Genomic DNA, 20,385 nt, shown 5'->3' with positions numbered 1-20,385 from the left:
CAATTTTGAGCAATTTCAGCGTGACATGACGAGAGTATGCAAGAGATCTAATATATCCCGCAAATGGCAAGGTGACTAAAGCTATTTATCCTGTTATAGTATAGGCTAATATACGCAGAACCAGCCTGAGAGGCTCGCTCATGTTTACCCCGGATGAATTACCTATGCAGCTTGTTGGAACCGGAGAACTGCCCGTGTCGTGCTTGGCCATTCTCAGTTTGTCTAAATTGCCGGGATTAAGGCCCCGACACACGAATGTTTGAGATCTTGTTTTGCTGGCCACCTATATATCGATCCTTGTTGGAAAACAAGCATAAAAGCCAAGTTCTAATGGATAAGACCTAGAATCTCACCTATGCTAAGGAGCAGAAATTGCGAAGATAGCTCTAAAAGCAACCTGTATGCCCCTCCTTCAGATTCTATAATCAAGGCCCCATGTATTACAAAGCGACAAGCAAATCTAATAAGGTGTCCCTAATTACGGCTCACTGTACGCCCAATATTAAAACCCTACCCAATGCCCTGTCTCCTTCACCCTATCAACGGCTTTCTTCAGGTCCTTTAGATACATTCGATGCTGCTGCTGTTTCACACCAACCGGAAGCAAAGGATACACAATACGCGTCGTTAAGACGAAATTATAATACAGTGCGCGACTCATAATTGACGGTTTCATCCCGTAGTCCCTAGCTAGCCGCTCCGGCAACCAGTTCACTGTGACAAGTCGGGCGAGAGGCGAAATCATCGTCATCCATAAGGGCAAGTTTTTGGGATACAACAGATCCTGGCACAGCTTCCGTGCCTCGTCGGTGACTGGTAGCGTGTCAAGGTTATGATTCCAGTATGCCCAGAATTTGTCCAGCGTGGCGGGCCACATCTCCGGGGGCATACGCAGAGACGTCCCGAACACTGCGGACTCTTTGTATAGGGCTTCCATCTTGCTCGAGGCCATCTTCCCGAAAAATGCCTCATGGACTACAACCACGGAGACGAAGAGCGTTGCTGCCGTCCATCGGTGCAGCTCGGGATCGTTCGCATCGTAGTCGGCTCCCTTCACCCGCGCGTGGTATCGGTGAATAACTGAGAATATGGCCTTCTTCTCCTCCTCAGTACCAAATATAGCAGCGTTGATGAATCGTGAAGTGTTTCGGAGGCGCTGCTCGATGCGGGATGCAAAGTCAGAATGGTTGTAACTGCCTTTGGCTAGAGCGGGCTTCAGGAATTGGCATAGGATGGCGTATTGTCCCCCTAGGAGATATATATCATTTTCCACTATGGATTTTAGCTCTTTGGGTTCGGCGATGGTGTCGAAAATGTGTGTGTTCTCGAAAGCTTTCCGCTCCGGTTTACGGGCCTTCAAGACTTCTCCGGAGGATGTGGCCGGCGACAAGACTCCCGTTGCCATGTTTGCGTAGAGTACTTTTCGATGTAGTTTTACTGTTTTCTATCAGTAGTCTGGGGCCGTCTGCGCTGTTATATTCATGGAGTTTTAAGGTGGTGGTAATATTGTGCGGACCGAGGACGGAATCCCTCGGTGTTGTTATCCATCCATCTACAGACATAAAGGGCATTAGATGTTGTTGAATTGTTCCGACGATTGGTCACAAAGGAAATGGTTTATTAAAGTTATTATTGTGTATTTGATATTATGGATGTGAAGAGTACTAAACTGTCCAGTGACTTGTGTCTGTCCCAGAAACCGAGCATAGCAAGCAATCGGAACCACATGAAGACAATTTTTTAGTGGTGATCGGCCTCGGTACCATCAGTCTGTTGACTCAACCCATGACCAATCAACACATTTAGTTCAAGCGGGGAAGGTGTCGATCACTGCTGCTGTATCCTCCACAAACATTGTCATCCCACCATGACCAATTTCTGGGGTAGCCATTATCCCCTTGTTATTGATGGAACAGACATTCATGGCCTATACTGAGTTCATGATGGTTCGTTCTTACTAGAAGAACTTACAACTGTGGGACTTGGTTCCGGTAAAAAGTGTCAGTGTCATGTAAAGCGTAGTCGCCTAATAGGAGATACAATAACAAGCTAGAGACAGCTCAGAAGAGATCGAAGGCTTGAGTGACTAAATAAATAATTCATGGTAGCTCCTTCGGATAATATTCTGATACATAGATATGGAAACATGTGTTGGGGCTACTGGGGTTCTCGATTACTCGTGCAATGTACATGTCCTGAGATATCACGGTAATAAATGGACCTTGGTATCCTACATTATCTACGCGAAATATGCTATTATTCAATCCATATTATACCTAGACTTGAGGGCTCCACACTAGACAAATGGAAGGGCTAGTAGGTCTACAATAATGCATCAAGTCCAGGCAGGTTGGCAGCATTTCCATCAACCACTGCGACACCCCCATTTGGTTCTGGGCTGACAAGATTCTACTTCACCCAAGACGCGTGTCTACGCTACATGTGTCTGCCACTCATTTTTTATACTACAGCAAAGTGCAGCAGGTTGGGGGGACAGTGACGATATGCAAATACCCCTAAAAAAAAAGACCCTCCTGTAGTAGCAATTCTCCAAAGGAACAAGCACGCCAACATGTAATATCGGAAGGCACATGTAACCACCGTGCGCTCAGAAAACTTGTCAAGGAAAATTAATTGCTTTAACGAACGATGGGAGCCTATATCCCGGAGAATCTATAATAGTAGCATGCTAACGCCATACAGCATGCAAAGGAAAGCATCATAGGGTCTTGGCGAGGGTTGGGGAGTGAGACCTATCATCTCTGGCATTTAATTCCAAGCGGAACGAGCCTTTTTCAGCGTCCGTTTTCTGCACTAAGAGTGCATGGGAAGCCTTTGAATTATTCCATTGATCTCTCGCTTAGTTTTCGAGCAGTCCTTACCCCGCGATTAGGATATAGAGACACTTTTTGCCTCACCCAACGCGAAGAACGCCTCACACAGGGCCATTCTCGGCTTGTGGGTTGACATCATCCATCTGTGCAAAGACATAATTGGTGACAAAAAGAAAGCCATCTACATAGACCCCGTGTCAATTAGTGTTACCCACCCGTTGTTCATATGGCTAAAGCGTAACTGCAGCGGTAATATTACCAGTGGAAATTCTATGGTAATGAGAGCGAAGCAGCTGATTAGGCTGACGCTAGGATCTAACGTTGCCCGCATAGTGGTTCCTTGCAGACTCTAAACAGAATGGGCACACCTAAAATGATGCCCGCAACACGGGAGTAGGATAAGGCAATGGTATAAGAGCGTAGTCATCAATGAAAGAATGAGGCTGGGTAGGGTGACATGTTCATTGCATAGTTCGGTGCCAAACATGAGATCTATAAATTGGGCAGGACCGGAGCTGCGCGGTAGGGGTTGTATTCAAAAGCATGTTGGTCATGATGGGCCTGAGGAGATGAGACAAAGCGGTCGAATATGGAACGACGTACGGTTACATCTGCCTGTGATAACAGCTCCTGGGATTCGCATTCTCTTCTCGTGGTGTTACAGTGATAACACCATGGTTTTCTTCCCCGCATCTGTCTCGGCAAGCCTTGCAGGAATGGTAAAGAGAATCACAAGCTGTCCGTATTGCCAATCCGGAAACCGCCGATTATGCGTCATAGCGAATAGTGTGGCGAGGGCCTGGCTTTCATGTAAGATATCCCGTCTTCGACTCAATGCTGCCGAGACGGTCAGGTCGGGTAGGCATGGGTGCGGGGGGCAGACAGAATTAATATGGAGTGGATATCCAGAGACCAGCCATGATGAATGGCCCCACCTAAAATTTCCGATGGGTCATGAATTCAGACAGATGTAACATCGGACAGCTGAGGGACAAAACCTTATGAGCATGCGAGGAATCATGGTGTCCATGTCGCTGTCGCTGTCACTGTGGATGATAACTACAAGTAGTAGGTAACTAACTACTGGTTGGCAGATCGGGTTATGTAATCACGACAAACACGATCAGGTGATGAGCCAGCCCTATTTGCTGGAGAAGAAATTGCCACCGTCGGGATATTCTATCTCCATTATCGGGACTACAACGAGGAGACCATAGGAAGCGTGTTCTGTATAGATGCGTATTGGGTCCGATGAGCAAGATTCTTCGGCCGATGGGACCAATGCAAGATCGCATTTCTTTACGCAGTAGGGTCGGCTACACCTGAACCAGCGATGCATGTGCTTCGGGGAGAAGGGACCCCTGGATCCTTGTTCCTACGCATACGTCATGGAATATATTAATAGCCAAATGTGCTCAGGAACATGACCTCAACCTAGGCACAATCGTGTTCCACTTGTGAATGTCCACTCCAGAGTTTCGCCTTCCAAGTCGCTTCCCCGACCCAGAAGGTAAATTCCCCATGGGGCACCCGTACGGAGTCGTATTCCGCAGCTTGGCCGTCTCTGCCTCCCCACCAGTCCACCGTCTGTTTGCTCTTTGCTTATCGGAATGCGCCAAATTCGAATTGAACGAAACCCACTTGTTAGTGGTGAGGCGTGCCGTATGCCATGGACCCAACACGAAAGATGGAGTGCCTCCTCACACTAAGCTATCGCTAGCTTGCCTGGTCCCGATGATCGACTCGGGAAGAGACCCATATATAGCAAAAGTAACGGCGATCTCGTCCCCGGTCACTTGGAATTCTGGTTTCTCTGCCCATCCACATCTCGGCGTCGGGGCTGAATTGCTACCGGAGAGTGGTTCACTTTCACCGGCGGGCCCAATGAACTGCCGATCTTGGTTGTAACTTCGGAACCGGGCCCCCTTGTGGAATTGCGATTGTCGCTCCGATGTGGAGTATCCCCGCCTTTGCCAAATCAACTCCCAAGATTCTCACTTTAGTCATGGATACGTCCAGTCAAGGGCACTGTGTCCTGCCTACTCCCCGCGTGTTGGCGTTTTCTGGTGTACGAATAATTAGGGAGTATAAATATGGTGGCATGTGAAGCTGCTGGTAGCATGAGGCTCCATACGCTATACGGACTCTTGTTTGGCCTGGATCGGCTGGGATGATGCGCTCTGTGCTTTTGTAGGTCTCTGGAGCTTCTACCCACCATCCCGAAAAATCCCAGAAGAGTGAGACCAGAGCCTCTAGACGAGGACCCGTTCAGAAACTATCTAATCACATGGCCGTTAGTACTCCACCTCGGTCTCGAGGATAGCCCCCACGGGGTGATTAATTGAGATGAGCAATAGGAGAAGCTATTAGTGTTGTCACTAAAAGGACGATCTCCATCAGTGCATTCACATAAAGAACGGTCCCGCTCTGTCTGGACCCTCCGCTGAGTTTTTTTTTTCTCGGTTGTCCAGCCCTCAGTCCCAAGACAGCTTTCGAGGATACCGATCTGCTGTGATTGCTGTTGCTGTTGCTGCTGTTGAATCGAGAAAATAATTCCCAAACAGCTCCTGGGGCCACGGTCAAGATGCGTTTCCTCTCTGTTGCCACTACTGCGCTTCTGGTCGCGTCTCGCGTGGCCGAAGCCTCTCCCGCTCCCTCTGGAGACGGTGTTTCCAACCAGCTCGAGAACAACAATGATGATCCATTGGCGAACCTCTTCTCCGGGATGCAGGGGGAGACAGCGACTCCCACTCAGTCCGTGAAGCAGCAGACCCCTGAAGCTGCCGCTACCAGTTCTCCTGCTGCCCAGGCTCCCGCCGTTGAGTCTGAAGCAGGCTCATCCCAGGAGACGCCTGTCGCAGAGTCGGCCGCTACCACCGCTGCTACAACCGCTGCTGCTTCGGCCCCTACGGGTGCCGACGCCCTGGGTGCAATTTCATCGGTTCTCTCGCCTTCTGAGAGTGCTAAGGGTGGCGCTGCCTCCGCCCCTAGCAGCGCCGTGCCCTCTGCTGCCTCTGCTGCTGCTCCCTCCTCCACTCCTGCCTCCTCTGGATCTTCGTCCTCGTCTTCTTCGTCTTCCAGCGACGACGGGGGCAGCATCCTTGACGACATTACGAAGCCCTTCCAGGAGTTCGGTGATGGTCTTGAGGGCCTCCTTGACCCTGGCTTCCTCAGTACCGTGACCGACACTTTCAAGTATCTTTCCACTGGCCTGGCCCCCCCGGTCGATAACCAACTTAGAGTTTTGGTTGGCAACGCTAACAGCCTCTTGACCCCTCAATTTAACAAGAAGGTCGAAGGCCTTATCGATGTTGCCACTGAGCTTCTGACGCCTGAATTTGGAAAGAAGGTTGACACCTTGATCGACAACGCCAACAACCTCCTCACTGCCGAGTTCAACAAGAAGGTGGACGGCCTAATTGACAGCGCTGCCGGTCTCCTTACCGAGCAGTTCACCAAGAAGGTCGATACTCTCATCGACAACGCCAACGATCTGCTCACCAAGCAGTTCAACGAGAAGGTCGAGGGTCTGATCGACAACGCTGCTGGTCTCCTCACCGCCCAGTTCACGCACAAGACCAACAACCTTATCAACAACGCCAACTCTCTCCTGACTCCTGAGTCGGTTAAGGAGATTAACAGCCTCCTCGAGAACGCTGGTCCTCTTGTGAGCGACGCCAGTGAGCTGCTCGGCGGTGACAATGTCAAGACCATCGAAGGTCTTGTGTCCAACGCCAACAGTCTCCTCACCCCTGACTTTGTCAAGAAGACTTCTGGTCTCATCAACAACGCTGACGGCCTTCTTACCCCGTCCGTCGCCAGCGCCCTTAAGCAGATCCTTGGCGACGTCGTTCCTCTCTTGCCTGAGCTGAAGCCTCTCCTCACGGCTGAGACTATCCACGGTCTTACCAGCCTGTTGACCAATGCCGAGAAGCTTCTCACTGCCAAATTCGTCAATGAGACGTCCAGCCTTGTTAGCTCCGCCGGCGAGTTGTTGACTCCTGACCTCGTCAGCTCCCTGAAGGATCTGCTCGGCGACGTTGTTCCTCTTGTACCTGAGCTTAAGCCCCTGCTGAAACCCGCCACCATCTCTGAGGTTACTGGTCTCCTGACCAACGCCGCTGACCTCCTCACCCCCAAGTTCGTCAATGAGACCTCCATTCTTATTGATGATGTGACTGCAGCTCTGCCAATTTTGGACAGCTTGCTGAAGTCTCTGTAAATGCAAAATGACTCATAATCATATGCTTTCTGGATGGGATTTGGTGGATTTAGGTCCGGGTTTCGGTGTTGGAGCTTAGCAAGACACGTATATGCCTCTAATGATGTATCTATGAGACAAGTGTCCGGAATATGCTTTTCTATGCGTTTACGAATTTAATTATTAATGGATCGGTAACATGTGCAATTTAGTCGTCCTTGTAGAACACTTGCTGGTGAGTTACATGCAGCGGGTGTCTTTTCGACATCGAAGGAAATACATCCATTAACCCATAGAGCCATATCCTATCAACACTCTAAACAGATCGTCCAGAGAGCTATATATACAGATCTCTATTCACAAACCCACTTCACTCTGTCTGTACACTCTGAGGGTTGCGGAACACATCATTCGGATCAATTTCCGCCTTGATCCGCTGCAGTCGTGGGAGGTTGTCACCCCAGTATGCTTCTGGTCCGTTGTTTAGACGCGGGTCGACGTAGCCAGGGTATGCCGCATAAGGGATGCTCGTTGCATTCTTTGCGAGTGTCACCACATTGAGGTGATCCAGGAAGTCCACAGTTGTGCCAGATATTTCACCAAACAAGTTGATGGCATAAGACTGCAGCCAAATAAGCGAGTCACGGTGGGCATAAGAGGTTGCCCCAGACGGAACGTCGTTGGTGGCACCGCCCTGGAAGTCAAAAATAGCAAACCAGAGCAACGTGCCCTTATCGACATTGTCGATGTATTCGAACATGGCTTCAATCTCAGTATCCGACAGCAGACTTTCAGTTGTGAATGACCTCGACTTGGAGTAAAAATGGGCGGGGATGCCGCCTCCAAATTCGAGCGCCACATCTTCACCCCAGCTGGCGACGAGACCAAGCCAGTCTTTGAAGACAATTGAGCTGCTGTTATTCGAACCAGGGAACTCCTCCGCGATCCGCAACTTCTCATACTCCTCCTCCGATCCGAAGAATGTACCTGTGATCATAATTCCTCTTTCCAGCAACGTCAAAGTGGACGCCAGCTTACGTGTCAGCCCGGGTCGCGTAACATATGCCTGCCATTTCTTGAACAGATCCGCTCGGGATGCTGTATCGCTGAAGTCAAAAGAGTACGAGTACTTGACAGCCTCTCCCGGCTCCGGTTCAGTGCGCACTTTGAACTCCGTCACAATTGCGAAGCCCGATGCTGCGCCCTTGACGGCGAAGAACACGTCAGGATTCTCGGTCTCTGATGCGCGCACAATGCTGGAGTTTGCAAGCACGGCTTCCACCTCGACGATGTGATCTAGCGCTGCGCCGAATTGGCGTGAGGTTGGTCCCAGGCCACCGATGGTAAAGTGACCACCGCTTCCTACCTGCGGACAGGTACCGTGCGACATGGCGCGACCACCTGCATCCGAGAGACGCTTGGTAACATCACCGAGGAGTGTTCCTGACCCGATTGTGGCTTCCCATGTCGTGGTGTTCATGTGGAACTGCTGGAGGTTCTCCAGGTTGACCACAACTGCACCGCTGACTCCACCAAATCCATAGTTTCCATAGCTATGTCCTCCACTGACTGCCTGAACGTGGTATCCGTTTTTCGAAGCACAGCGGACGACGGAGGCGACTTGCTCTGCAGATTCGGGGTAAGTTACCGCTGCCGGGGAAACGTCGATATCGAGATTATACCGCTTCACCGCGGTAGCTTGGTACAGGGGATCTCCTTCAAAGGCCACCTTGCTGACAGCAGGCTCGAGGCATTCTTGCAGTGTCGAGACCCCCGATACAACTCCGGCATGCGCCAGGAGAGTGAGCGAGACAATCACGGTGGAAGACAGCGAGGGCAGCATAGCGACCAATGGAGTATCCCTTTGAACGACGAGATAAACCCAAATCTTCGCTCACGGCGCTTACCCGGTTGCCAAGGAAGATATGTCTTTGTTATATACACCCAGGAGCCCCTGCATCAGGGAGAGAGAACCATTGTTCGCTATGTATGGAGTAGGGCGAATAGCCGAACAACTGCCCCTTAAGGCATACCCCCTGTTTATCTTGATCATCTGTGTAATCTATGCAATGCTAAGCTCTTTCATTTCTACTTTGAGCAAGGCGGAGAAGTAAAGGATTCCTAAATCATGGAGAACCCCATCGAAAGAGGTAAGTATTCGCCCCATGAGGACCGTTAATTTGACAGCAGTGTCATGCTAACAGTATTTGACGATCCCGCTGATCTTTAATGTCCACACCCTCGGCTAGTATCATGGATCTCTTTGCACATGCTATTTCATGAGTTGCTAAAATGCGGGGAAATTTGCTAACGGGATTTAATGTCCGATGGCCAGCGAAGAATTTAGGATGAAAATATTGCCATCTTCGGCATTATCATTGCGGGCAATCTTCGTCTCCTTAGCACCTTGTCTGGCAATTGGGTCCACAATCCTCTATTGGTAGCGCGGGGTTTCGTGTACCTAATTGAAGACAGTGACACTTTGTTCTCTCTAATGCATCATATTTTGTACATAGTATGCGTTCCAAAGCAAACGAAATCATACTATAAGTAGTCTCGAAATGAACTCGACGACAGCGGTCGTAATAAGTTTCCAGCCCTTGCTGCGTATGGCCATAATTTTTCCATACCTTTTGGCATCATACGGGGTCTACCTTGCTCCTGGAAAAGAACAACATATAAAGAAAGCTGACCTCTCATGGAAGTCCGGTATTTTCAAGCAATTTGTTTAATCCCAGGGACTCCTATCCTAGTCGCGCGTGGCTCACTGAATCCGAAGAAAGGAACAAGACAGCCATCAAGCAAATCATCCCAAGATTCCTATGTCTAGTAGATGAGCAAATGAGGGGAAGTGCACGGGGAGTCGGCACTTACGCACTGTTCAAGAGTCAATTTATACAGGTATAAATAGAGTGTAAAGGAGGTAGACCCAAAAGCGGTTTCAATGTCCTAGAATCCTCGTCTAAAGTGGCGGCGACATAATCTGGGGTACACTTGATATGCAGTTAGCTGATAATATGAATTCTCAGTTCGCCAAAAAACATATTTGAGCCCCAGTGGTTTTCCTGCAGAGAGTTTGGCTATTAGCTTACATTTAAAATTACCAGTATGGATGTCCTTTGGTCCATTGTGCGCAGAAAGCCTTTGCCATAACTGAGGCCAATATCCGTATTTGTGAACTTCCTTTAGACGAGGACCTGACTGGATTAGGTCTTTACTGTGTATGTCTAGACATAACTCAAGCTATGATACAACTCAATGGCGCATTATCGATGGAGTTAACGCCGCATGCAATGTATTCTCAAACGGCGTTAGGTCGGAAAAGAATATGCATTCACCAGCCGTTGCAGTTTGGACTTTCTGGCGCGGGTCGCGGAATGTGAGTTAGCATGGCTGTAAGCCATCTGAAATGAGAACAGACGCAAGGAATTGTTATCCAATTGTTGTGGGATGAGACTCGCCGTTCTAAGGAACTGGAATGCTCCCAACTAATCCTTGTGTAACAGTAACCCGTGCCGGTTTCATCACCATTATGACCCCATGGCATATAAAATGGACTTCCAGTCCGACAAAGAGTGTGCTATGTGAACTATCATTTGCAAATTTGAGCTGTTTCTCTTACAAGGTGCGTGCTGGCTGCCGTACATACACCCTCATGGGTTTGTGGACTAACATTGCTCACATTACAGCTACAATGCAATTCCGCTATATTGCCGCCCTTGTCGGCATTTCTGCCTTTGCTCTGGTCCGGGCCGATGATCCATGTGAGCGGTGATTTCCCGCCAATAAAAATAGACTAGAGGCCGCTAACTGGGCTTCAATAGATGGCAGTCCTTGCGGGAGCTACAAGAGTTGCAAGGACGATTGTCCCAATAATGACTTCTTTCCGATGGTCGACGACTGTGATACCGATGACGATGGAAAACCATTTTGCTATGTCAATTTCTACTGTGCTTAGAATGCTTAGCCTAGTTGATGTAGTAGACTTCAAGCTGCCAAGATGTTCGTCGTTTGTTTCAACATGGCCATTCAATCTTCAAGTAGGATTATTGGCACCAAAACATTACTACACTATCGATAATTAGTGCTGATGTGAGTCAGCGTGAGATTTTAGCGGCTCTGGGGTTTCTAAAATCAAAGCGTTTTTACTTTGACCCCGTAACTTATCATCGAGCTCCCTAACCAGACTCGACTTTTGAGTTGGGAAATTGTCATGTATTAACCAGACGACAAATATGAGTCAAATCAAGAAAGTCGCTGTTTTCGGTGTGGGTAAGGTAACACGCACGCCAAACACAATCGTTAACATTGAAGTAGGCATCGGGTAACTTCGGTGCCCCCATCACCGCCTCTCTTCAACATGCCGGGTTCAGAGTAACAATCATCACCAGAACGGAGTCAACCTCCACATTCCCACCTGGTATCCCCGTGGTCAGGACATCATACACTGTGGACGGTCTTACCGCGGCTCTCAGAGGCCAAGATGCAGCCGTCTGCGTGGTAGGGCCCCGCGGGATCGGGGCTCAGATAGCTATGATCGATGCTGCTGAGGCAGCCGGAGTGGGCCGCTTTATTGTAAATGATTTCGGATGGGGTCCCGATTTCCGCGGCATGCCCGAGTTCAGCGAGATTCATGCCCATCGTTGTGCGGGATGGGACCATGCAAAGAAAACTGCCACGAATAACAAGAACTTTACATGGACGGGAATTACGTCGGGAAACCCGATTGACTGGGTAAGCAGTAGCTACTATCTCCCCCTCTCCCCCCCCTCCTTGTCATCTTTCTGGCTCGATATATCAGTGATTCATTAATTATTAGGCCATGAAACGATTTCCCTTGATGGGATTCGATATTGCTCGCTGCTCCGCCGTTTTGTATGATGCAGGTACTGAACAATTCACGGGGACCACCCTTCAGGGTATAGGCCAAGCTGTTGTTGGTGTTATGCAGCATCCAGAGGAGACAACAAATCGATTTGTTAGAGTTCGGAGTATCAAGACCTGCCAAAGAGAATTATTGGATGCGTTTGAATCCGCGACGGGGAAGCGATGGGAAACCCAGCAATCGGATGTACAAAGTCTCATAGACAGCGGACAGCGGAAATACAAGGAGGGGATTGCAGGCTGGGTTCTGGCATTGGTTGTTGCTCAATTGTTTGAGCCAGGCAAGGCTCGTTGTGTGGTCTCCCCATCGAGGGAAGCCTCGGATGCCAATTTACTGGGGATTATAGAAGAGAGCCCACGAGATGTTGTTCAGAAAGCGTTGAAGGCAGAAATATGAGGAGGCGTAACGTGTTCGGACTTGCTATTAAGCATTATCCACCGGTTGCTCCCAATTTTATGTGTACGACACAGCTATCATATATTGCTATCCTATAAGCACTGTCCGCTATGAGCGATCGTTTACATGTATTCTCTATTTATTGAATATAAGTACGCAGTCGTGGTGAATAAGAGGCCGTAGGGCGACCAGCACCTCTACATTATGAGCCGCTCCCATCTGTGTCGTTCTATTTTGTTCGGTCTGGATCTCGCACACCTGAAATCGAGGGAATGGTTCGCAATTAGGCTGGGATGAGTGCTGTACTGTATGTTGATTTTCTATGAGCTCAAAATGAGAATGGGCCGATGCGTCCGGTGCGTCGATAACACATTTTACTAGTGTTATCAAGGCAGATCACCAATAGGTATCCGGCGTGCCTGAGAAAATACCCGTACTCTGCTCTTGACTCGTATATCTTCCTCAAACATACGATTCGATGAATAAGGAAGCATCTCTAGAGAATTTTCCTGTAGTACATGTCGGCATCTTCTGGTCATTAACCACTGTTCTGAAATTCCGGGAAACGATATATCATCACCCTCCAAGTAACAATCGCCACTTTCTGGAAAACCATGCGGTAACCATCCAGCTTGCCTTATCCCATGGTTGCCCACCATTACAAAAAATCCCTCCCTCAACCACGATGTCTCTCTTGAGTTCCACCGGATCAAGCAGGTTTGGCGCGGTGGAAGCCAGTATGATTGCTCGTGTCCTTATGGCCGGAAGGGGAATGAGATCTAGCAGTGGGTGATGTGGGAATAGGATCTGGGCGAGCGTTGGCTGCAGCTGTGGTGGAATGGTAGGGTGAGTGATCGAGATGACGAGAGCACGAGGATCATCCGACATGGTGGTGTTTGGGCGATAAAATGGCGAGCATAGAGACATGCAATTGAGGCTGAAAAATTCCTCCACACTGATCCCAAGAGCACTAGCGTTACTGACGCATGCACGAAGTAAGGTCGTATGTGCTAACTCCAACGCCTTTCCGTGGGGTGTCGGCAGGTGAGCGTGTTGTGGTAGTGGGCCGGGGTCGCTCGTGTTGAGGCTATCTCTATACCCCAGTATATAATTTGTGATTGAATGATCCTCTTGGTCACCAGAGTCGCCATCGGCGGGAAATATATGGTCAAACGTCAATAGCAACGGCTTTTGGGTTCTCAAGCGTGAACCGGGTAGATCCACTGCGGGCCAATTGCCTTGTTGCACAACGTCGACAGCCACTGGTTCATGCTGAGAGCACGAGGAGTCTGATACCGAAGGTCGGAGCTCCCTGATGGTAACTGGTTCTTTAGCAGGGTGGTTCCTTCGAGTCAGTCGTTCTTTTTGTCTCTGGCCTACTCGCCTCAGTCAGTTTACCGCTGTTGCGGAGATCTCCGAGTCACTCACGATAGACCCGCTGGGCGACACGGTTCTGTTCCTTTCGGGCCGGCGTGATTATGCGCTTTGGGCGTTTTCGCGCTCCAATATCGGGATTCTCTCTCATTGTGCGAATTGTTAGACGAACTTGATGACAAGTTGGAGGGAAGTTCAGCCACGGAACTTTGGCTTACGCCTTTTGGGACCAATCGGCCAATTCACCCCGATCCGATAAGCCACCGTAAGCCATGTGGCTTACCTTCTGGCTTACTGTGCATTAATTACTACATGCAATATGCGATATCTGGGAATCACTTCGTCCCGGAAGAAACTTGCTATCTAAGTCTAGGCTATAAATATGGATCTCTTCAACCTCCAATTCCCAGTCTCATCAATCATCCTTACCCATCAGCATAACAGATAACTCTCCAACATCGACAATCAATAACCATGAAAACCATCGCTATCGTCGGTGCCACGGGCAATCAGGGCATGTCTGTCGCCAGGACATTTCTCAGTCTTGGCGATTGGAAAGTCCGGTGCCTTACCCGCAACCCGACCTCTCCCACTGCACAGGGTCTCGCCTCCGAGGGCGCCGTTATAGTCAAAGCCGACCTTTCCGAGATCGAGTCCCTATCCTCAGCCTTCGAAGGTGCGCATGTCATCTTTTCTAATACCGACTTCTGGGGGCCCTACCGCTCCAGCGGCGACAACCAAAAAGCCTACGACATCGAGGTGGAACATGGCAAGAACGCCGCCATTGCAGCCGCCGGCGTCCCTACCCTGGAGCGATTCGTGTACTCCATACTCGGTCCAATGAAGAAGCATTCTAATGGAAAGTACTCAACTTCCTACCACTGGGACACCAAGGCTGAAGTCAAGGACTACATTGAAACGGAACTTCCAGCCCTGGCGGCGAAGACCTCGTACATAATTTTGGGAGCATACACCACGAACCCACTCTTCGTGCCAAGATGGGACGACTCCGTCCGTAGATATCGGTTTTTTGTCCCTTTGAAGGAAGATACCAAGCTCCCCATTATTGCTACTACGGAATCCACTGGCCCGTTTGTCAAAGGGCTAGTGGACGAAGCACCCCGAACCAGATTACTCGCATACGACAGTTATCTTTCGATGAGGGAGGTTGTCGACCTCTGGTCGAAAGTCACCGGGGTTAAGGCCGACCTGGTGGTCCTAACATATGAACAGATGCATACAATGTTCAATGTCCCTTGGGAGGTGCTGTCGGGGCCAGCCTTTATTCAGGAATATGGTTACACGGGAGGGATCGAGGACGTGATCCACCCAAGTCAACTTGGAAAACCGGTGAAGACCGAGTCCTTCGAGGGCTGGTTAAGGAAACAGGATTGGAATGAAGTTATTACTGAAACAAGGAAGGAGTTGGAGTGGATTACACGGTCGCCTTCGGGCCAGCCAGCGTCTGACTAGACCTCGTTCACCTATTCAACTCAATTGTCAACCTGTTGCAGCTTGCAAATGTATAATATATAGACTCATACGTAACTGAATAGAAAATAATATCATAGTCTTCTTTTGGTGCACACTGGATATCGCCAAAATAATATGCTTGATCTTTTCTAAGGTACTTACAAGCTCGGATTCTGACATAGCAATCAAGCATTCTCCAATAAATCCATATTAGTATCCCTATCTCTAACACATAAGCTTCCACCTTCAATAGAATATTTTACCCAGCTACGCTCCAGCTTATTCTAGGAAGCGGTAACTTTTCAAAATATTGGGGGTGCACACCATACTTTCGGCGCAAGGGATAGGATTAACATTCCCAAGAGTAACCGGGGAGACATACATAGAGGAAAAGACTCGAAACCGACAGTACTAGCTAGTTGCTCAGTTTAAGGAGTAATATGATACACTACACCTTTGGTATTTGCTGCATTGAAACTATTTAGGAATCCATAGCCCATTAGCCCACACTGCCTCGCAACGTCCCGAGTCCCTACTGTGCCCCCGGAGTCTTAATACTAAATAGCATACCAGCAGAATACCACACTTAGGAAATGACGACAAAGTTTTCCTTAGAAGATAATAACGCATTCTCAAGCTTTTACCTTCTGCTTAGTTGTCTTCGCCTACTGCTGTGCTATCGGTATGTGTGACCACCGTGTTTTACCCTCACCGCCGGCATAGGTATATTTCCTGCATTTGCGGTGGGAGATAGAATAGATGGAGAGCGAACGACGCATCTATGCGTAATCAACCCCGCAGGAGAAGAACTCTACAAGTGGAAGAAGAGAATCTCTATTATATTATGCAATCATCAGATCTCACAGACTGCTTACTTATACAGACAACAAGCGGACAACTTGTCTATAAGCTCTTCGATAATCCCTTGCAGTAGTCGGGTACAGCCCAGGAAAGGCTGATCTAAGCTTCGACCGTCAGAGGTTCTTAAGAACACCCTTCTACTGGCCTCATGGGTTATGATTAAACTTTTATATATATGCCGGGCTACTTTTCGGCAGTAGGGATGTAACAATAATGAATCTGCCAAAGCTAGATGTTAGGAGATCATTAGCCCTTGCATAAAAAAAAAATGTCGGTGAAATAGGGCGGTCACTATCCTCACTAACCGAGGGCTATTTAATTATCACCAGCCCTATCTTCCCTGATCGTCCTATCAATAAGACAAGTTTTTTTTGATCCTCTTGAGTCACAACCCTTAGCCTGACAAAAATATGAAGCTCTCTACTGTCGTCATCCCTTTATCTGTGTTGCTGTCTTCTGTTGCAGCAATCCCTCAGTGCCTTGTGAGTCATAGCTGTTAACAACGAAACTACCCAAGCGAGATTTTCTGGTAGCTAACTAATCCAACTTCAGGATGACTGCCTTAAGGAAGGGCCCTCCACCGCCAAATGTGGTTACGGACAGGTCACCTGTTATTGCAGTAACAACGACTTCCAAAACATCATGAGAGAATGCATTGGCCGACGTTGTTCCGACAAGAAGGATCAGGATGGTAAGTAGGACAGCAATCCATATTTCAAAACTACGTGCTTACTTTCCTATCCTACTTACAGAAGCACTGCGTCTTCAGAAGCAATTTTGCGGGTCTTCGTGATTAGGGCGAATGAACACGGCTAGGTATAAAATGGTTATTAGTATTTCTGGGATGTTGCTGCTACATAGCAGTAAATCGGGATATGTCTACTGGGAGATTCATTGTCGTAGACCCTATCATACACTGTAAGATTCTCACAAATATTTCATAGCGGATCCCGGGAGCAGGTGCGCCTGAATAGTAAAGTAGGTAACGCTTTATGTCCACGACGCGGATGATCTTCGGAAACTACACCCGCGCAGTCTTTGCCAGCGTCGAGTTAATAAAACTGTCAGAAGAACGACCATTCGATTGAGGAGCCGTCACAGCCAACAAAGGTGCGGGGATTCCGGCCCACAAACCAACGTCCGCTCCATGGACCATAAAACTTAATATACTCTTGAACGACTGACACAGTCCACTGCGCATCAAACCGATGACGACGGATGACGTATCCAGAATTGACTGGCCCTTATTTAGACAACCTTCCCCCTCTAGCAGTTATCTGTCCTGTCCTAACACCCGTCCTTTATCAGGTTCAAGCACTCAGCAATTCACATATATACCGACCCAAAATGCACCTTTTGGTAAGCTAAAATGGAATCGCAATGGTTCATCTTATATTGACTGGGAAGACTGCAAGCATTCGCTTTGAAAGCGAACAGGCATGGGAGAACTTCGGTCAGGGCAACGATGAAAAGGCGTGAGTTTCGCTCTTTCCCCTCGACGTCACAAGATAAATAATAACATCAAGGGTAGTGTTGAAGCGATGTTCTCTGATAAGGGTGTTTCAGTGCAGAAACCGATCAGTATCAGCCATCGCACTCCGCCGGTCATCGAGGCAACGTAAGCCAGGTCCTAGATTTGGAAAAAGAGATAACTTTGCCTTACTAATGCTTTGACTATGATAGTCTGGAAGCAGACGATGATATGGAAGCAGAGGATATACAGCTCTCCGAGTATCCCGAGGGTTTGCTGGTCCATGTCGAAGATGACTAAAGCACATACGTACAATGAATTATAATGGTAGCTTTGTCTAATAATTGATTCACAGCAGCTTTTCTCAGAGGAAGGTTACGTATGGTCACTTAGTTCATCTTCAATGAAAAGAGTATGTTCATTGGATTATGTGGTTTTGAATAGCTGGGGTAGTTCCTCGCCCGCCATGTAATTATGTGTACCATTTTGCCATAACATATAAATCCGTTATATAGCTGAAAACTGTTTTAATATACACTCGATTAAGTGTATAGGATATGGTTTCGATGACTACGGTGCATCTGACGATTATACCATGCCGGTGCTGCCAAGCTCGCATCCTATTGATCAATTTTTAAGTGGTCCGGTTTATCTATGGAAATAGGTGGCTGAGGCTCAAGAGTTCATTCAGAACAGATGGGTTCCGAAGTATCCCAGCGAATACGTGCTTCCTCATATACTGACATAAACTGAAAGAAATTTCATTGCCATAACGTAGGAAAACATATAGGTTCCTGGCCCGTGTGCCCAGCAAAGGATACGAAATAAACAGCTTGTAAGTGGGTCAGCACTACTTTGTCTGCTAATACCGTGCACGCTTCTGAGCCCATGTCACATCCACATCCTGCTTCATCGTAATGGCCCCTTGACGTTCAATATCAGGGCTCTCGCTGCCAGCTTCTTCTTTCACCGAACGCGATGCGTTAATATCGTTCATCAAGTGAACCTCATCCACACACCCAAAGTCATTCACTGTGCTGAATAAGGAGTCTTTGGGGGGTTTATGCACGCGGTTCCGCTTGATCCATGTCGCTGTTTTAGAAGGAAGACTGCCCGTTTGCTCGCTGCTGCCACCAGAGCGAGTTCGCACAGTCGCCCACCAACGACGGAAGAAGTGTCCAAATGTCGGAAGGCAAGCGCAAATAATGCCAACAAAAGGCTCAACGCACGACCAGATGAAGACTGGCGCCATGGTCCACGTGGCATCTGTTCCCTGTGTATTGCGCTGGAGCGCAAGGATTCGGCAAATACTTGCTACACATACACTGCCATGATAGCCGCCTGTTAGAGTCTTGTGATAAATGGGGTTTTGGAAAAACGACAACGTACAAGCTACCCAGTAGTAGAATACCCACAACCGCTACCTTTTGGGATAACGGCATTTGTAACCTGTAGATAATCGGCATAGGCATGCAGAGGATTATCACATCGATTAGCATTGCTCCGATGCCGTTTCCAAAGAAGAATTTTGGTACGTCGATGCAGACCCCTTTGGCGGTAGGATCGGTGTATAAGAGCCAGAAATACGGAAGCGGCCGACAGGCGACATTGATAGTGACGATGATAGTAATCCAATATCCAATCACCAGGAACAAGCAGATGCCTAACGACCAGCGGAAACCGAAAATGCGGCCGTAAAACATAACGATGGAGGCTTTTGTAAAGGTGACTGCAGTGGCATATATCATGACATACGCAAAAAGGATCTGCATGGTTGCTTAGGCATTAGTATGGTTATGCCTCATGACCATGGGGGCTGTTCCGTCATACCTTCCACACAATTATAAACTCCCCAGTAGTCAAAGATTGCAAATGATAACCGTTTCCATATGGGATACCTGATTGGGTGAGTAAGAAAGCCGAAGGCTAACTAACGGCAAAGGACCTACTCAGAAAACAAGATATCGCTGTTCCCCACGAAAACAGCTGAGTTGTTTGGTCAGTAAATACCGTTAGTCTGAAGGGAAGAGCGAAAATGAGGCTTACCAATGCTGGGAGAATCAGATAGTCATCTATAGCCAGGCGTACATCCTTGGTTTTCAATCGAGCAAGGATACGTAATCCCACAGCGATAGACCCAAGTACTGCAACGGGAACCACAGCTCCAAGCAGATTGCCGGTCTGGTTCTTGCTCAAGTCCACCCCTGGTGGTGCTGGACCAAAGTCACCGGTCGCTATATTACTAGGCATTGTGAATCTCTGCAGGTATAGCAAGGAGAGGGAAGAGGGAAGAGCAGTGGAAGATAAATGTGACTATAGTGCAAACAGGTGCACCCGGGACGAATGGCGAACAACCTGCACACACGAACTGACCAAAAGGCTCGACACAAAAGTGTCTAATCTACCTCGTTACCCATCGAATATATACTTGAACGTTTTTATGGTGCGAGTCCCGTTCCACGGAAGTGGCAGTACTTTTGGACCAAGAGTGGTTTGACATCGACTTGACCTGTATAAGTAGGATCCGCATGTCTAGGAATTTGATCCTTGACAGGCATAACATCGGAGAATAGACCTATCCCCCGGTTTAACAGTTAAAACAAGACATTTGGATACCGGCCGCGCTGGGGAGTTCACGGCTGCAGAACCAACAGGATCTCGTGGCTTCTGTGGATGCGCTAGTGATTATGACAGGTGAATCAACAGGGGTTAACTGGGACAGAAATACTCGAAGGACATCCTGATCAACACATCTCGCGTATCACTGTTGCACCCTGGCCCCTTCCCCTGATTGCGTTCCAAGTTTTGGGGTTTTATTGATAATATGCTTCTTTCCCTATCACAAAGCCACCAAGAATCTTCAGCAATCCGGTGGAATACGAAAAGTTTG

The 20,385-nt window shown here is 48.4% G+C and overlaps 10 protein-coding genes across 10 annotated transcripts; 7 read left to right on the top strand and 3 right to left on the bottom strand.

Moving 5' to 3' along the window:
* Window positions 1-502: 502 nt before the first annotated feature.
* BDV59DRAFT_197266 (oxygenase MpaB family protein) lies at window positions 503-1,405 on the bottom strand (the record flags this gene model as incomplete). The annotated part of the gene is made up of 1 exon (XM_073692878.1): window positions 503-1,405. One exon carries the CDS (start codon window positions 1,403-1,405, stop codon window positions 503-505), a length of 903 nt encoding a protein of 300 aa, XP_073553105.1.
* A 1,760-nt stretch (window positions 1,406-3,165) lies between these two features.
* Window positions 3,166-3,862, top strand: BDV59DRAFT_166685 (uncharacterized protein). The gene has a single exon (XM_073687754.1). It carries the CDS (start codon window positions 3,272-3,274, stop codon window positions 3,806-3,808), a length of 537 nt encoding a protein of 178 aa, XP_073553104.1. The 5' UTR covers window positions 3,166-3,271; the 3' UTR covers window positions 3,809-3,862.
* Window positions 3,863-5,346: 1,484 nt separating this feature from the next.
* BDV59DRAFT_206839 (uncharacterized protein) lies at window positions 5,347-7,116 on the top strand. The gene has a single exon (XM_073694865.1). The coding sequence runs from the start codon at window positions 5,419-5,421 to the stop codon at window positions 7,054-7,056; it is 1,638 nt and encodes a 545-aa protein (XP_073553103.1). The 5' UTR covers window positions 5,347-5,418; the 3' UTR covers window positions 7,057-7,116.
* Window positions 7,117-7,405: 289 nt separating this feature from the next.
* Window positions 7,406-8,878, bottom strand: BDV59DRAFT_206836 (FAD-dependent oxidoreductase; the record flags this gene model as incomplete). Its single annotated transcript, XM_073694864.1, has 1 exon — window positions 7,406-8,878. One exon carries the CDS (start codon window positions 8,876-8,878, stop codon window positions 7,406-7,408), a length of 1,473 nt encoding a protein of 490 aa, XP_073553102.1.
* A 1,666-nt stretch (window positions 8,879-10,544) lies between these two features.
* BDV59DRAFT_166682 (uncharacterized protein) lies at window positions 10,545-11,076 on the top strand. Its single transcript, XM_073687753.1, has 3 exons — window positions 10,545-10,660; window positions 10,725-10,799; window positions 10,860-11,076. Exons 2-3 carry the CDS (start codon window positions 10,730-10,732, stop codon window positions 10,991-10,993), a joined length of 204 nt encoding a protein of 67 aa, XP_073553101.1. The 5' UTR covers window positions 10,545-10,660; window positions 10,725-10,729; the 3' UTR covers window positions 10,994-11,076.
* Window positions 11,077-11,270: 194 nt separating this feature from the next.
* BDV59DRAFT_197263 (aromatic alcohol reductase) lies at window positions 11,271-12,316 on the top strand (the record flags this gene model as incomplete). The annotated part of the gene is made up of 3 exons (XM_073692877.1): window positions 11,271-11,303; window positions 11,353-11,769; window positions 11,855-12,316. The coding sequence occupies 3 exons, from the start codon at window positions 11,271-11,273 to the stop codon at window positions 12,314-12,316; spliced, it is 912 nt and encodes a 303-aa protein (XP_073553100.1).
* A 1,703-nt stretch (window positions 12,317-14,019) lies between these two features.
* On the top strand, window positions 14,020-15,274 carry BDV59DRAFT_3214 (uncharacterized protein). Its single transcript, XM_073696193.1, has one exon. The coding sequence runs from the start codon at window positions 14,165-14,167 to the stop codon at window positions 15,161-15,163; it is 999 nt and encodes a 332-aa protein (XP_073553099.1). The 5' UTR covers window positions 14,020-14,164; the 3' UTR covers window positions 15,164-15,274.
* A 1,148-nt stretch (window positions 15,275-16,422) lies between these two features.
* Window positions 16,423-16,853, top strand: BDV59DRAFT_166675 (CFEM domain-containing protein). Its single transcript, XM_073687752.1, has 3 exons — window positions 16,423-16,506; window positions 16,577-16,715; window positions 16,777-16,853. Exons 1-3 carry the CDS (start codon window positions 16,435-16,437, stop codon window positions 16,815-16,817), a joined length of 252 nt encoding a protein of 83 aa, XP_073553098.1. The 5' UTR covers window positions 16,423-16,434; the 3' UTR covers window positions 16,818-16,853.
* Window positions 16,854-17,371: 518 nt separating this feature from the next.
* On the top strand, window positions 17,372-17,795 carry BDV59DRAFT_197261 (uncharacterized protein; the record flags this gene model as incomplete). Its single annotated transcript, XM_073692876.1, has 4 exons — window positions 17,372-17,383; window positions 17,432-17,499; window positions 17,556-17,642; window positions 17,708-17,795. 4 exons carry the CDS (start codon window positions 17,372-17,374, stop codon window positions 17,793-17,795), a joined length of 255 nt encoding a protein of 84 aa, XP_073553097.1.
* Window positions 17,796-18,107: 312 nt separating this feature from the next.
* BDV59DRAFT_3196 (uncharacterized protein) lies at window positions 18,108-20,180 on the bottom strand. The gene is made up of 5 exons (XM_073696189.1): window positions 19,542-20,180; window positions 19,445-19,481; window positions 19,326-19,393; window positions 18,885-19,261; window positions 18,108-18,820 (listed from the first exon to the last, which is right to left on the bottom strand). The coding sequence occupies exons 1-5, from the start codon at window positions 19,743-19,745 to the stop codon at window positions 18,358-18,360; spliced, it is 1,149 nt and encodes a 382-aa protein (XP_073553096.1). The 5' UTR covers window positions 19,746-20,180; the 3' UTR covers window positions 18,108-18,357.
* Between the last annotated feature and the right edge of the window lie 205 nt (window positions 20,181-20,385).

This window comes from Aspergillus ambiguus (genome assembly GCF_047715705.1).
Source record: "Aspergillus ambiguus strain CBS 117.58 unplaced genomic scaffold BDV59scaffold_1, whole genome shotgun sequence".
In the NCBI taxonomy this organism is placed as follows: Eukaryota; Fungi; Ascomycota; class Eurotiomycetes; order Eurotiales; family Aspergillaceae; genus Aspergillus; species Aspergillus ambiguus.
This window is presented reverse-complemented; position numbering and strand designations above follow the sequence as displayed.